Source organism: Mauremys reevesii, linkage group 13 (assembly GCF_016161935.1).
Source record: "Mauremys reevesii isolate NIE-2019 linkage group 13, ASM1616193v1, whole genome shotgun sequence".
Lineage (NCBI taxonomy): Eukaryota > Metazoa > Chordata > Testudines > Geoemydidae > Mauremys > Mauremys reevesii.
This window is the reverse complement of record NC_052635.1, coordinates 24,225,064-24,241,488: the sequence shown is the minus strand read 5'-3', so window position 1 is coordinate 24,241,488 and position 16,425 is coordinate 24,225,064. Positions and strand designations below refer to the sequence as shown.

At 47.8% G+C, this 16,425-nt stretch overlaps 1 protein-coding gene across 5 annotated transcripts in view; it reads left to right on the top strand.

Annotated features, from left to right (window-relative positions):
- PIGU (phosphatidylinositol glycan anchor biosynthesis class U) overlaps positions 1 to 13,419 on the top strand; it is a 201,486-nt gene extending 188,067 nt beyond the window's left edge. For all 5 annotated transcript variants that reach the window (XM_039499460.1, XM_039499459.1, XM_039499457.1 and 2 more), the window contains one exon: positions 11,463 to 13,419. In XM_039499460.1, the coding sequence (XP_039355394.1) occupies positions 11,463 to 11,576 (114 nt within the window). In that variant the 3' untranslated portion in view covers positions 11,577 to 13,419. The remainder of the gene's footprint in view (positions 1 to 11,462) is intronic.
- Positions 13,420 to 16,425: the final 3,006 nt, after the last annotated feature.

Below are 16,425 nucleotides of genomic sequence, written 5' to 3'. Positions count from 1 at the left end.
CGTTTGGGGGGAGGGATAGCTCAGTGGTTTGAGCATTGGTCTGCTAAACCCAGGATTGTGAGTTCAATCCTTGAGGGGGCCATTTAGGGAACTGGGATAAAAATCTGTCTGGGGATTGGTCCTGCTTTGAGTAAGGGGTTGGACTAGATGACCTCCTGAGGTCCCTTCCAACCCTGATGTTCTATGATTCTATGTCCAGTGGATCCCTGTAGTCTCCCTATTTGTCTTGGGCTACCTTATCCCCCAATCTCCCATGTGCTGGGATGCAGGGACCCTCTGTGGTGCTGTGTTTAGTGGAAGGTAGAATGTGTGGAACCCTGTATGTGAACTCCCAGAACCCTGAACCTCCATGCAGATAGCGCCACATCAGTTCCATTGCATCCTGCCCCTAAGCCAGAGGTGGGCAAACTACAGCCCACGGACCACATCTGGCCCACAGGACCCTCCTTCCCGGCCCCTGAGCTCCCGGCCAGGGAGGCTAGCCCCCGGCCCCTCCCCTGCAGTTCCCCCTCCCCCACAGACTCAGCTCGCTCCGCCGCCAGCGCAGTGCTCTGGATGGCAGGGCTGCAAGCTTCTGGGGCAGCGCAGCTGCAGAGCCCGGCCTGACCCAGTGCTCTGTGCTGCACAGTGGCGATGGCATGCCTGGCTCCAGCTGAGCAGCATGGCTGTACTGCCACCAGTGCTCCAGGCAGTTCAATAAGGGGGCAGGAAGTGGGGGGGTTGGATAGAGGACACGGGAGTTCGGAGGGGTGGATAGAGGTTGGGGCAGTCAGAGGGTGGGGAACAGGGGGGTTGAATGGGGGCAGGGGTTCCGGGGAGGCAGTCGGGAATGAAGGAGGGGCTGGATGGGGCGGCAGGGGGCAGCCAGGGAACAGGGGAGGGGTTGGATGGTGCAGGAGTCCTGGGGGTGGGGGCTGGGCCACAACCCCTTCCCCTAATCAACCCTCCATACAGTTTCTGAAACCTGATTCAGCCCTCAGGCCAAAAAGTTTGCCTGCCCTTGCCCTAAGCACTCATGGTAGGGTAGGAGTTGCCCCAGTGGGAGGTTGTACCTTCCTGGCTCTGTTGTCTTATTTATAATGACAAAGGCACGCTTGCTTCCTTTTTCAATTCAGTCTCATTCAGTGACATTTCCGTTTTTATTTTTGGTTCTAAACATTTGGTTCTTTACACTGTATTACTCATGCAGCTGGAAGGTACACACAGTCAGGCTTCCTGAGCTTTCTGCCAGTGTGAACCGTTCATCCTAGAAATCTTTAAGAAATGCCGCAATGTCTCCCTTTTTGGGAAAGGAATATGCTGACTTGTCAGTAACTGCAGCGTTTTTCTGGGGTTAATAGTCACATGGACTGCTCCCCTCAGGTCATTAATCTCCAGGAAGTGCCATGCAATTGCATGAGTATTGCTATTGCAAGCTGAAAGCAGGGATCTCTTTACTGATGATGTTGGTTCAGTTGGAATGTATAGAGTATTACTAGATAATAAATGCCTTATACATTGTTAATCAATGTAATCAAGTATTACAGGTTCAAATGTAATTAAGTAAGGGGACCTTAAGTAACTTAGCTTGATTTGATTTATTAAGCAATGGTTAGCACAAAAGAGAAGTATACATATTACCAAGTTTGTAGAACCATGCCTTGCAACCTGATGACAGCGACAAAGAGTCTTGTGGCACCTTATAGACTAACAGGCGTATTGGAGCATGAGCTTTCGTGGGTGAATACCCACTTCGTCAGACGCACTGTCTTGGTTTTGTCTATTATACCCAACTTGTTCAAATTTCATTACTGTCGTTTTCTTTTTCCCCAGCCTGCAGACATTTTATTTTAGTATATTTCCTAACTTGTTACATTTTATAAATGTCCAACTGCATGACTGAACACCTGTGGTTTGTCCTTCACATTTGGCTAACTCATAACTCTGTTATTGTGACTAGTATGTTTAAAAATACTGATTAACTCTTGGGAAATATGACACAGGTTGTCATAAGCCAGTACTTTTCCACTCTTAACATTACTACAAAGCATCATAGGACTCTTGCTTACAAACGTGCCATAAAGCCTCTGGGAGGGCCTTGCCTACAAGTCAACAACATTCACCAGTTGGATACCTTGAATCTTCACTTGGCATTCTGTTCAGCAGAATGTGATGTGATGTGTAGCATCCCTAACCTGTTGTTAGAGAGGTGTGCACAGTCTTGGCTGCTTTTATGACTTGACATCGTGAGCTGGGATTCTTTGTTGCAGATAGCATGAGAGCTACAGAGACCAGCTTCCCTGCTGTTAGTGAGCACTGCCCAATGTCACATGCCGCATATTGGCACATGATCCCTCTCCCACACAGATCCCTGAATGTTGCATCCCTTTCCACAAGCATCACCCCTTTCTGTGACTCTTTCCCTGTAGGCAGAGTCTGGTGGGAGACTCCGTCAGCAGAAGACCCTCTGCAGTGCTCACCCTCAGTCTTGTCACTTGTCAGTAGAGCTGGGTGAAACACTTCAGACAAAACTTGTTTTTCCCCAAAGAATGCGGGTTCGGGTCAGCGTTGGCAGCTTATTTCAGCTGAAATGAAAAAAGGAAAAATTCCAGAAATGTCAGAATAAATTGTATCAGAACAAAACATTTCATTTTGGGGGGCTAGATTCACAAGAGGAATAAGGTGCCATTCACAAAATGGAGGGAGGGAAGGGCTGCCACCACTTCTCCCCTACTTACAACCACTAGCCCTGTAGTTAGGGCTCTCACTGGGGATGTGGGAGACCCACATTTGAAACCTGCTCTGGATTTGTAGGGACTTGAACCTAGGCTTCCCCCTTCCCAGGTCAGTGCCCTAACCCCTAGGCTATAGGGTATCCTGGGGTAGCTTTCTCTCCGGCTGTCCTGTTGAAGCTGTTCCATTTTGTATAAAATTCTTGAATGGCTAATGTGCCAGACGGGGAAGAGAGAATGACCTCGTATGCTGGTAGTTAAGGTACTTACCTAGAGGGAGACTCTCTCCCATCCCAGGTGAGTGCCAATCCTACTGGGCTATTGGGCATGACATCACCATCTAGGCCTTCATTTCCTTTTCCTTTATAAAAACAAAGTTTAAAATACCCAAAACGTTTTGTCTGATCCAAAATGGAGTTTTTCTGACTTTTTCAATTAATTGAAAATTAAAAAATTTGGTTTGAGTTTGACCCTATTCCTGGAATTGACAGCGAACTGAAATATCAGTTACTCACACAGCTTTTCTTGTCAGACCTGCTTTAAAAGGAAGGGAGGGTAGCACCAAAGCAGTCTTGTCTGTGACCTCAGCATTCCTGTTGGCATTGCAAGGACTCCCTTCCTGTCTTGACTTTCAGGTTCTCCCAGTTGCAGTTTCAAAACTGGCGCATCCCTGGACATTAATCATTCTGGCCTTCAGTGCTGTCTTGCAGATAGTATGTTGCAGTCATCAGAGGGCTGTTAATGACCGGCCAAGCTGCATTCTGGCCAGCCATCATCTTAAAGTTCCAAAACACATACACACAATACCCATTAGAGCTTTAAACAGAAATAATTGCTGTCCTGAAATGGGCAGTCCCTTGGAAATCTCTCTTTTTATTTATTTTTGGGAGGGTGCTGTGTCTGCAAGGCATCTAGAACTATTTTGCTATTAGATTCAAGAAAACAAATTGGAATCCATTTTTCTGGCTGGCACCTTCAGTTTGATCAAGTGACCTTTGTAGAGTCATGCAGCAGACGATACTACTTTGTGCTGTGATGTTGTTAGAAGGTCAGGCCAGTTCAGTGCTTGAATAGGAGACCTCCAAGGGATGCCTAGATGCTGGAGATGTGGGCCATGGTGACACTGCTTCTTTCTGAGTGAGTGCAGAACCAATACATCAGCATGGTGCTAGGCTGTTGCAGGTGCTGTTGAGGTTCTGACCACTTGTGATCGTTAAAGTTCCCATGGAAATCTTTGTAGAGGGAACAGTCGTAAAAGTGATTTGGCCACATTCCAGCGTGGGTAATTATGTTCTGCTTCCTTTAATTCCCTTACAGCTTCAGCAAGACAAAGAATTCTTCTTCACTTGCTAACCGGTTTTATAGCTTTGCTGCATGTTGTTAAACAGCTTCCTTGTTTCACCCTGCATCTTATCACCACTTCACTAGTGGATGGAGTTATCCCTGTGTGTATAGTCTCCATCTCCATTTCAGTTTGCAGCATGTCTGGGGAGCCAACAGGATGAAAAATACTGGGATAGTAATGTAAGAGCATTCATTGTCTATGTGGGACCTTTGTTTGCTGAACTGCCAAAAACCCTTTTACCCCTCCAGATTGTCGCTGTGTAAACCTTTCTTGAGATCCTTGTGCACAGATTTCCTAGCCAGCGGTACAGCAAGCCAGCAAACCTTGCATTCAAGGCAACAAATTACTTGCCCACTGATGTGATCTGGGAGGAGCAGTGGTTTTCTGTCATTTAATAGTTATCTTGAGTTGTTTTCATATAGACTTACAAATGCAGCTGCCCAGTTTGGAAACTCCCCCCTCCTCAGCAAGATGCATTACCAAGAATAACAGCAGTTACATAAGAATAATATTCAGGGTGGTCATAAAGCTATAAATACTACGTGTCTGCATCCATTGAGGTCAATGGCAAAAGGGCCATTATGAGACTTTTGTACATAATGGCACCTAAGTTACTTAAGAGCCAGAGTCTCAGAGAAAATCAACAGGACTTGGACACTTTTGAAAATGTTTTCCTTAGTCATCTCATCACCCAGGAATATGTGTTTGTCATATGAGAACCATCTATCTTACAAAGTTGTTTCATGAACAAAGGATCTTCCATTTATATTGCATTAAACCCATTGATCAAATGCAATTTAACACAAAATAGAATACAAAGTAAATGTTTGTTTTGTGAAGATTCTTTCATCAGTATCCTAAAATGCTTTTCAGAGTGTAAACAACAAGTAAAGACAGAGAGAAATCAGATCTATTAAGCAAGGAGAAAAGATCCATTTTCAGATAGGTTATGGAAATGGAGGAGCTCTGAGTTATCTTAGAGTATGAATGGATGAGACATTGAGGTACAGGACTCCAGGGGCTGCATAGGAGAAGGCTCTTGCGTTGATAGTGGCAAGATTGTGTATGGACAAGATTTGCACAACTTTCCTTTTGTTATGTTTGTATTTCTTTAACTATTCTTTGATCAGTTGTATTTCACTTTAAGGCATAAATTCATTCAGGAGGGCTTAGACCACTTTAATCCAAACTCTGAAAATTGCTGGGAGATTTCATCAGTTTTGAGGAGAAGCCAGAAAAGATGACGGGGTTTTTTTTGTTTGTTTGTTTGTTTGTTTGTTTGTTTTTTTAATTTATATCAGGAGCAAGTTTTAGGCTAAAATCAGGGGTGGGGAAGATTGGAACTTCCCCCACAAGTAGTAGCCTCTCACACTCTGTCTAGTTGAAGGAACAATGGTTAGTTGCTGTGTGTCTCCGTATCATACAGGCTCCTAAAACCTCTACTGGATTGTATTAATTTTCTAAAGGAAGAACGAGAGCAATCTCTAAGCAAAAACCCTAAGGCTAAAATCAAACAAAACATTGGAACCAGTTTAAAGTGTTTGCTGTCCTGCTCAAGATACATTAGAAGTTGCCTGTTATCTGCGTTCACATCACATCTGTTCCCCAGGGTGCTGTCCTGTTTTAACCCGTGGCTTTTTGTGTAAGATGAGCGCAGCAACTTTTCCACAAGCTGCAGCATATTAGCATAAAGTTTAGAGGCTGTGGGAAATAAACCACCTCCTTTTAAGTTCCCATAACTCTCTGGGTTTTTAACAAGGAACCTGTCGCTGTAATGTCACAGGCAGACTTCTTTGGGAGCCTTCACAAAAAGGAGCTGCTGCTAGCGCTTTGGTTACTGTCCATGAGAGCAACATGTCACCGAGGGCCATAAAGGAAAGGAATGAAAATAGGGATTCGCAAAGGGTTGTTTCTTGTGCCCTTGTTTTTGGCATGTGTGATGTCGTCATTCACAGTGGCAGGGAAGCCAGGGCATCTGCAGCTTCACTTGGCCAGAGCTGGTTATCTGCAGTGACTGGCCTGGCTTCTCAGAAAGGCAAAGGGCTGCGAGGAATGGCAAAGGAGCACAAGGCTGGGATTCAGGAAGCCCTAAGGTCTAGCCTTGGTTCTGTCACGGGCGGTTTTAAGAATTTATGTGAGACCAGCACATAACAGCCCCAGTCAGGACACTGTACGGTCACAGTGTACTGAGGAGTTACTGTAGCTAAATCATTTCATCTCTTTGTGCCTTAGAGTCTTCATCTGTAGAGTGCGGATAACAGCACTCACCCACCTCCCTGGAGAATGGTGAGGGCTGATATTCCAACAGTGCCTTGCCCATGGATAGGGCCATGGGTCTATTACTGAGCGACTGGTCTTGGATTACTTTTACCATTATTTTGTGAACTTCAGTCTCCGCTTGGCCTGCCTTTTCCAGGGAGACTCCCTCCCCACTACTTGGGGTTGAGGGCTGCAGGGAGCTGGCCCGCCCTGGGACTCTACCTGTTCTGTCCTTCTGTCAGGGTTTTAACCGTTACTCACATGCCAATCAATACCAGATTGGAGCTATTGTTGCATGCAAAAAGCTGTATTAATGCAACACTGGGATTTAACTTTGATTTCTGTGCCTTTATAATCTGTTCCCTGCAGCAGTCGTAACTCAGACCCCTTCTGTGCATTAAAAAGGTTCCATTAAAATCAGCACTTCCCAAGAGATACCATACCATGCTGTCTAAGGTACCATGCTTACCTCCTGTTCTAAGTATACTGCTGTGTGGTAACTGATTATCGACTTTCTAATGATGGTCACTGTATAAAATTTGTATTCTACATAGTGGTGACTCCAGGGATTTTAATATAGTTGTGCTGTTACTTTTCCTGTGGGAAGCATCACTGCATGTTCCATGAGGGGGTGAAATCTGAAAGGAGGCAGATGAGAAGTGCCTCTGAGAAAGGGGACTGTGCGATTAGAGTGAAAGATTACCCACCCTAAGGCCATGTGTTCCCGCCCCGCCCATCTGAGCTTTGCAGTGCCGGTCCGTCCTTGGGCCTGGCAGCCTTTTTGCTGTGCTGTCACACATGGGACGCTCAGCCCCAGAACAATCTGACCTTGAAATTAATGTGTGATCATCAGCGCACCCACTCATTTGTGTATTTATTTCAGAAGACAGCCTGGTTGGTGCACATTGGTGTACCTAGCTCTGATATAGCGCTTTTCGTCAGTAGATCTCAAAGCAATTTACAAATGAGGTCAGCTTCGTTATCCCTATTTTACAGGGAAACCGAGTCACAGAGCAGTGAAATGACTTGCCCAGGGTCACCCAACTGCCCTTTGGCAGAGGCGGGAATAGATCCTAGGCCTCCTGAGTGCCAATCCAGAGTCCTGGCCACTAGGCAACACTGCCTCCCTCACCAACAATTCTGCCAGACCTCTGGGGCTCCTTAGGACGCCAGCAAAACTACACATACAACCTGTGGTGTAAATCACTTACAACACAATTGTCCTCATTCTGTTCCTCAGTGTAGACTGGCCATTACAGTCAGTCTGCCCTGTCATTAATAGCAAGTGGATGCTGCAGGCAGAGAGATGCACTCCCACATGGAGTGTAGAAATGCCATCCAGGGGCTCTCAGCTCTTTAGCCTTGGCTAGATGCTTTCTCATTGCATACATGAGGCTGCTCTCAGAGTTGTTTTGCTGCAGCAGAGCTGTGTGTTCACAGGAGTGCTCATGCTTTTAACAGTTGGAAGATGTGAAGATTTCAGTCACGGGCCAAAACAAGTCTTACAGCAAATGGGTGCAGTTGTGAGTGATTTATGGACTAACCTGGTGGTTCAGGACAAGGCAGATTTATAGACAATATTTGACATTTCTGTGGTGCCTCTATATGAGGCTGTTGAAGTGTTTTCCAGATGTTAATGAGTTGAGCCTCACAATCTCATGGCTGAGGTAATTAACCTCACGTGGAGAATCTGGGGAACCCAGGGGCTGTGACTGGCCTAGGTTCTGAGTTCTAGTCCTGGCACTGCCACTGGTTTGGTGTGGGGTCTGGAGAAAGTCACTTAACTTCTCAGGTTCCCCAGCTGTGAAATGGGACTGTTCTGAGGCTTCATTAATGTCTGCACAGCACCCTGCAAAAGAACAGTATCATGTAAGTGGTAGGCATTCCTGTCATCACTAAAATTACCCTGTGAGGAAAACCTGAGGTGGCTGTTTCTGGCAGCTCTGGAGAGAGTGGGAGCAGTTGTCATGTGCATCTCTCTTTTACTAGTATATTGCAGTGTCTGACAGGTCACCCTTGTGGCCAGTACCACTGCAAACCCTTCCTGAGTCACTTTTCTTCCTTCCTCTGCCGAGGTATTTCTTAGCAAGATGCTAGGAGAGGGAAATGGCGTAAATAGAAACTCATGGCTTCCCTGCTCAGGACTTTAACCAATTGAAAATCGTCAGCTCTCAAGGCTTAAACAAGTGGAGTTTGACAGAAACTCCACCCTCCCACCCCCACCCCAGGAGATGTTGCAGAGCGAAGGGTATTATTTTGGATTTTACACTTTTTCTTCTGAAGTATCCAGCTTTGGCTATTATTAGAGATGGGATGCCACGTCAGACGGAGCATTAGCTTCTTCCAATGCAGCAAGTCTGGGCTGTTGGGATTCCCTCCAAGACCTTTTTCAGCTTATTCAGACACTTTATACAGTTCTGGGAGAAAACTTCATCCAGTTCTCTGGGGTCCAAAAAACTCAGTTTGATTCCAGATTTCATCACTCAGGTGTCTTTATTTGGCATACAGCAAAGCTATTCTGAGTTGATCAAACTCAAGTGTAGTGAGTACATAAGAACGGCCATACTGCATCAGACCAATTGTCCATCTAGCCCAGATTCCTGTCTTCTGACAGTGGCCAATGCCAGGTGCCCCAGAGAGAGTGAACAAAACAGGTAATCATCAAGCAATCCATCCCCTGTCTCCCATTCCCAGCTTCTGGCAACAGGGGCTAGGGACACCATCCCTGCCCATCCTGGCTAATAGCCATTGGTGGACGTATCCATCAATGGGTATAGAGTGTACCACACATCCAAAGAAATCCTTTCCCTTCATATACATTTACACATCTCATTGCATTTACAATATATTACATCACACAGTTTTGGACTGGTGTGGTTACTTTGCAGGAACCAGTCCCTGTGCAGCATGCTCTGTCTATGCATGTCCACATTCAACCTACTCCTTACCTCATCTTTACATTCCTAACTAATCTTGTCCATTGTTAGTAAATGGTTCCCTGGGTGGTGTTCTTATCTGAGCTGGCTCAGACATAGTGTGTGTTTCAACTTAATGATCTGTTTACCTTCCTAATTGTGTGCTCCAAGAAATGAGGCCTCCTTCCAGGAGTTAATTACTCATGTCAGGCCAGGCCTCAGCTACATGGGGCTTCTAAAAGTTCCATATAGCTGGAGACGTTTGCAGTGACAATGGGTGGGAATTATTTCCCCATCTGTGCTAGAGAAAGTAAATATTCCAGAAAGAAACCCCCTGGAAGGAGTGTGTGTATTTACTACACATAAGGTCCAGGCTTGCATCTTGGCATATCCACGCATAAGCAAGGCTGCCAGTCTAAAGGGAAGATTAGTGGAAGCTTTGTGCTGGTGCAGCTAATGAGTAGATTGCCTTCCTGGACTGTGTTGCAGCTATGGGGGATCACCTGTTGTCAGCATCCTTCATGCAAGGTAACACTGATTTCCCCTGGAACCAGAGAACACTAACTACAGGTGTCTTTGCCGCTGCCTTGCATGGGACTTAGAACCTCTTTCGCTTGAGGCTATTGACACCTCCTGTGTTGCTGTGCCACTAGTGAGAGCGGCATGTCTAAACAAGATGCGCCATAGCCTCTGCTTGAAGGAATCAGCCTTGACTGGGAACAGCATCAACACAAGCAGTTGTGTTGTCGCAGGGTTTTAGAGATGAGCTCTGTAAGCTGCAGATTTCTTCAGTAATAAAGAGTCAGGGTGGGGAAGGGGATGCAGAAAATGTAGGATCTGGAAGCAGAATTGTTTTTCAGATCAAAAGTTTTTACAGCCTTCCATGGAAGTGCTGACTCATCTTTGTGAAGTGAGCACTGTGGGAGAGAGCGGGAGATCTGAGCCTTCTTTCACACCCCACTTCAGGCACTGCCTCCCAGCTCCTTCTCTCCCAGCCTTGCCTCAGCTCTCTGCTGCCTCGTGCTTTCCCCTTCTGTCTCTGCCAGCCCCACTGACCACCCAAACTTCCACAATCCCCTGCCCTTCCCACTCCATCAGACCTGTCCTGCCCTCCCATCTGTAGCCATATTACCTACTCCACACCAAGCTGCCTCCTGCTGACAGTGCAGCTCCCTTCCTGCCTCTCCCACCCAGGCCATCACCCCATTGCCTTGGTCCAGTCAGCACCCAGAAGGGCTGTCAGGTAAGATTCCATCTTGAATGAATTCACTGAGTAACATCATGAATGCTCAGGAAGTGCTTTGCAGCTATGACACGCTGTTATTTGGTTGTTATAGTGATTGCTACCCCTGTACAGTGCTATAAAGGCCTCCGGCTCCAGAATGGGTCAGGGTCACTGCTTTGTTCCCAGGCAGACAGGATCCAAGTGCTGATGGGCAGATATGGGGACAATGGTATCAGTGGATGACTGGCAAGTAGGTAAATAACAAATAGTGTTTTAAGAATGATCAAACTTTGGCACTCACTGAAAGCCAGTCCCTGTTGTGGGAGCTGCCCGGATTGGCAGTTACAGAAAACAAGCCCTTCCTAAATGTTGGAGTTTACGCCTTCCCCCCAGAACTGTTCATTGAGTTAGCTCTTGAGTTTTCACAAACTCTTGTACAGAACCCAGCACAATGGGGCCTTACTGCAAAAGAGATTCATTTGGGAGGAAGGGTATCCTAGTGGTTAGTGCCCAGGACTCCTGTGGTCTCTTTCCCACTCTGCCACTGACTTGCTGTAATAACCTGGGCAAGTCACTTAGGCATTGCTCCGCTCCACTCAATGCAACACCTAAATACCGTTAAAAAGCTGGGCCTTAGTCGTCCTGCGATTTACCCATCAGTACAATGTGTATTGGTAGCACTGAAGTTCCAAAAGCCTCTATCTCGTTTCCTTTTGTGTTAGACCCCGAGCGTTTGTGGCTTTTCTTCTAGTCCCTCCTAGGCTTTTGTCCTTTCTGAATAAAACAGTCACTCAGAAGTGATCAGACTTAAAACTAAAGACCATTAGAAGTGATCGGCATGGGGTTCTGAGATGGGAGAGGTTGGATTGGGTTGTGTTACTGCTCTCCTGAATGAGAGACGAAGCTGGGAGTGATATGGGAAAGAGAGCTTTGCATCAGTGGTCTGTAAAGCTAGCTAGTCTTTGGTCTGAAGTGTCACTTACACCCTGTACATTTCACTTCTGCAGATCCTGCTCATCTCTGATTATTTCTACGCCTTCCTCCGGCGAGAGTACTACCTCACTCACGGACTCTACTTGACAAGGAAAGACGGGACGGAGGCCATGCTGGTTCTGAAATAATCATCCTGCCCTGCATGACTTGGGGAATGGACTTCTCTCTGAAACACGCAAAGCTTGGGGTGGGTGGGGAGGGTTCCCTGAGAGTGGTCTGACTCGTGGGATGTTACCTACTGCGGAGGAAGAGAGGGCTGAGGGTCGGATGGGAAATACCCTCATTGGCAGTGGCGTTGAAGTCAAAGCCAAGATCATAAGAACTGGCCAAAAACTGCTGCTGCTAGGGCCACATGGCCTCTGTCGAAGCACCTCCCTTCTTCCTTCAGCTGTGCTTTCTGCTAGGACACCAGCCATCAGTTCCGGGCAGTCCAGCAGGGATCAGAGCAGGTAGCTGGGCTCACGTCGGGGCTGCATCTCAGGCCCAGAGAGTTAAGGCCATAAACCCTTTTAATTTATTATCATCACTTGTGGGGAAAACCACTGGAGATGTGTGTTTCTTTTTCTGGAACTGGCTGGAAATTTCTTTGTAGACTGCTTTGGTTCCTCCTCCTCCATTGCTTTCCTCAGTGGTGTTCCTGCTTGGCATGCAGCAAGCTCTGGGGACTTAGCTGTGACTGACTCAGACACTTGTTTCTTCATTCTGTTGTTGCATCTGGAAATCAGAGAGTTTCTTGCACAGTGAACAGCTCCTGCAATGAATAGATGATCCAGGGGACAGCCCAGAGGGACAGCGATAGCATGAACCGTCTGGGAGGGATGTACAGGAAAATCACCAAACCGAAATACAAACCACCAGAAGAGTGGGAAGGGAAGTGAGTGCAGGGGGGGTTGGGGATAGTCTGGGGGTTTCCCTTTAAGGGAGAAGAGAGACTGTCCTTTTGGAAGCTAGACAGCAGCATTGTGAGGGTTCAGGGGAAGGGACAAAATAATAGAAATAACATAGCATCACTTATTGAATCCATGCAGCACATGGCTGCATGCGGAATACAGAGTGTCAGCCCAGTGCTTCAGTTTCCTAGGAAGGTCTCTCCCATTCAGCCCACCCCCTCTTTTGTTATTTGGGGCTTATGTTTAGATCCTGGAGCTGCCCCACTCTGGGATTTTGGGAGACAGGCCAGGAGAGAGAATTCTTCTCTCTAGAAATACAAATCCAAACTGGAAGGAGCTTCTTAGTACTTTGGGCTGCAGCCACTTAGCAAGGAGAGACATTTACCCAAAGTGTTATTCCCTCGCACCTAGAGCAGCATTAAAATAGGGCTACCCTCAGAAAAGTGACTATGCAAAAATGGCATCTTACTCCCAGCTCTGCTCCCTATGTGCCAGAGCCACACACTTTAGGGACCAAGATAAGTGTTGCTGCTGCTATTAACTCTTCAGACCTGACACAGCTCCGAGAAACCAAGCAGGATCCTAGCCAGGGTCCTTGGCACTGATGCCGGCAACACAAACCAGAGAGAACCCAGCTCAACTCTCAGATAACAAGGGGGTGAAGGGCTGCTAATTCAAAACCCCCTTTCATCATTTTACTTTTAAACCGAGCACATTCAGCAGAGAATGATTGAGACACGGTCATGCCCACTCCTGCCCAGGCCATTTTTACAGAGTCACTCTGCTGGATGTGGTGCCCTTTCTCCTACATTTTCTGTCTGGTTGAGCAGTTGTTCAAATAGCTTTTTGTAAGAAAACGATAAACTCTTGCCTTATTGTACTACTGTTGGCGCTTGGGAGGGTGGGTTTGGGCTGAGTCCAACCTGCTGTACACAACACCCAGCTGTTCCCGTGTGGGAATTCCCCGGAAGAGAGAGGCTCCTGGTCCTGGCTGCAGCAGGGCACCTGGGACCAGCTCTCCTCTCGGCGGTCAGGTGTTTGGGACATCACAAAGTGAATAATAAATCATGCAAGTTTTAAATGCTTCCTGAGTGCTCTGTGCAGCAGTGATGCTGGGGGGCCGAGGGGCTCCTTACCCTCTGCCCCAGCCCATTGTTTTGGGCTTGTGCTTGGAGGAAAACTCCAGGGTCCGGGGTCATTTCCTGTTTAAATAAATCCAGGATTCTTCTTGTTCCAAGGCCTGAACTGCCTTCAATTGTGGTTAATGTAAATCTGGGTAAGGAGCCCAGAGGCTGCTCTATCTGGCAGGAAGGGAGCAGGACCAACGGTTTGGTACTGTGCGCTTCCAGGAGTGGGGCAAGCAGGTGGCTTTGGGCTAGATTCTCAGCCGGTAAAACCACGTGCAAGCCAATGGTGCCAGCACAGCTGCTTAGGCCAACTGAATTCGCACCCTTGAAAGTTGTCTGAAACTTGGCCTTCAAAGTCATCAGCTTTTCCTGATCTCTGGGGGTGAACTAGTTAGTCCTGCCCAAATGGCAGCCTCCAAAGGCCAAGTCAGAGCAATTGATGGTTGGTGATACTGCCGTGGTAACGGGGTGCCCAAGAGTGCTCTTTGGGGGTGAGACTTGGGCACTTTTAGATAGTGTTTGTTGGAGCAACTTCTGCTATGGGGAGAGACAAGTTTTCAAGCCACACAGAGCTCTGCTAAAGCCATTAGTTAATGTAACTGACAGTCTGGCTTCCCTGCCTAGTTGAAATGTGTCCCAGTTTTACCATGAGTCTCCCCCTCCCCCCCTTTTCATCCTCTTAATCCTAATCTCGGCTGGCACGCGGGAGCCCTGGAGCTGCAGTGTCCTGCCATGGGCAGTTGTCATGGCAGCAGCCACTTTCTCTCCCATGTGTTGCAGGGTCTCGGTGTGGGATAAATGAGGTTTGTTTTGTTCCAAAGCGGATTGCCTGGCACACGGGCTTCTCCTCATGAGGCACCTCCCCTTGACTTGTGGAAGGCAGGATCCTGAGTTCAGACCCAGCTGCTCTCGCGGATTATATAAACCCTAGGGCCATTGGCTGACCCTTTGGTGATGCTATTTTAGAAAACATTTCTGCCTGTCTTGGACATCCTTGAGGTTTTCAGAATTAGACACACATGGAAGCCCAGCAGCCTCGATCTCTTTCTGTCGGATTACCCAGAATGGGCACGTTTCTCCCAAGACCTGTGGCCCATCTGGGTTGAATGTTTGAGTGGCAGTTGCCAATCTGTGGGGTGCGGGCTGCCGTCTAGCTGGGACTCCCCCATCATGGAACCCGTAATGAATTTTCTCTTGCAATGACATTTTTTGCTGCTTTCAGCGCCATGGCCTTATACTGGCAGGTCTTGTTCTGGGCAGCTACATTAGTTCCAGCATTGGAGGGTGGATTTGGAATCTCACTTGCAATGTGGTCCTCACATCTACATCTTGTGTAATTTCACAAAGTGAGTGATTTAACATTGGTGCCTGAAGGTCCCAAACTGCTCTAGGGATCACCGGTGGCCTGCAGAGAGCTGGCTGGGACCATGGCACTAGTTGCATTCTAACTTGGAGCTTTATACTGATGCCCATCACCATCGTCTCTGGGCATCTTCCATGTTAAATCAATAACATACTAAACCAATCCCTAATGGACTTCAGGGAGTCTCTGGCCCATCTCCCTTTATGGGGTCAGAACTCACCTTGGAGTCATAGGTGCTGACTCTGTGGGTGCTCCAGGGCTGGAGCACCCACAGAAAAATTATAATGGGTGCTCAGCACCCACCAGCCACAGCTGTTCAGCAGCAGCCAACCAGCTGTTTGGTGGCTGGGAGAGATACTGGGGGGAGGGTGGAGAGCAGCAAGCGGTGGGTGGGCAGGGTCTCAGGGGAGGGGGCGTAGAGAGAGTGGGGTGAGGACACGGCCTCGGGGTGGAGCTAGGGTGACCAGACAGCGAGTGTGAAAAATCGGGATGGGGTGGGGGGTAATAGGAGCCTGTATAAGAAAAAGACCCTAACATCAGGACTGTCCCTATAAATCGGGACATCTGGTCACCCTAGGTGGAGCACCCTGGGGAAAAATAAAACTCAGCGTTATTTTTAGGAGGCCGGCAGTTTGGGAATGAAAGGGGCGCTTGCGTTGTGAGTGTCACTTAGGCGGAAAGACTTTCTCAAAGAGGAAGGCTTTGCAACAGCGTTTCCTAAAGATGGTCAGACTCAGGTTCACCTGAGCTCTTCTGGCATGTCATTCCACCGCTGGATCCCCGCAACAAAGCACCCTCTGTCCCTAGCTCTCCATGCTTCATCTTGGCCTTTGTGATCTGCATGGTCTCAGAGAGCCACTCTCCCAGTGGCAACCCCTTCCAGTAGTGGTCAGGAATCGCCTGAGGCCTTGAATGATGTTTGACGTGGCTTGGCATCGTGGCTCTGGCAGAAATGCTCATGCCTCCACAGAGTCCAGCACTGCTCCGATGAACTCTGTTCTCTGGGTTGGAGACAAGGTTGACTTGTTCACGTTGAAGAGGAGGCTCAGTTTCTTGAAAGTGGATCTGACAAACCGGACCTGAGATTTCACCTGCTCCCTGGTGCGCCTCCTGAGCAGCCAGTCGTCGAGGTAGGGTATACCTGCACCTGCCTCCTCTGGAGGAAGGCTGCTACGACCGCCATGCACTTGGTGAACACTCGAGGGGCTGTTGATAGACTGAATGGGAGGCCCGTGAACTGATAATGTTTGTGGTCACCCACAAACCTTAGCAATCGCCTGTGCCTGGGGCGAATGGCTATGTGAAAGTGTGTGTCTTTCATGTCAAGGGTGGCGTACCAGTGTCCCGGATCCAAGGAAGGGATAATCATGCTCAGGGAGACCATACAGAACTTCAACTTCATCATTAATTTGTTGAGTCCTTGCAGGTCTAGAATGGCTCTGAGACCCACCCACCCCTTTGCCTTGAGGATTAGGAAATAGCGGGAGTAGAATCCCTTTCCCCTTAGCTCCTGAGGAAGCTCCTCCACCGCTCCTATGGCAAGAAGCGACTGCACCTCCTGGATAAGGAGTTGCTCGTGAAAAGGATCCCTGAAGAG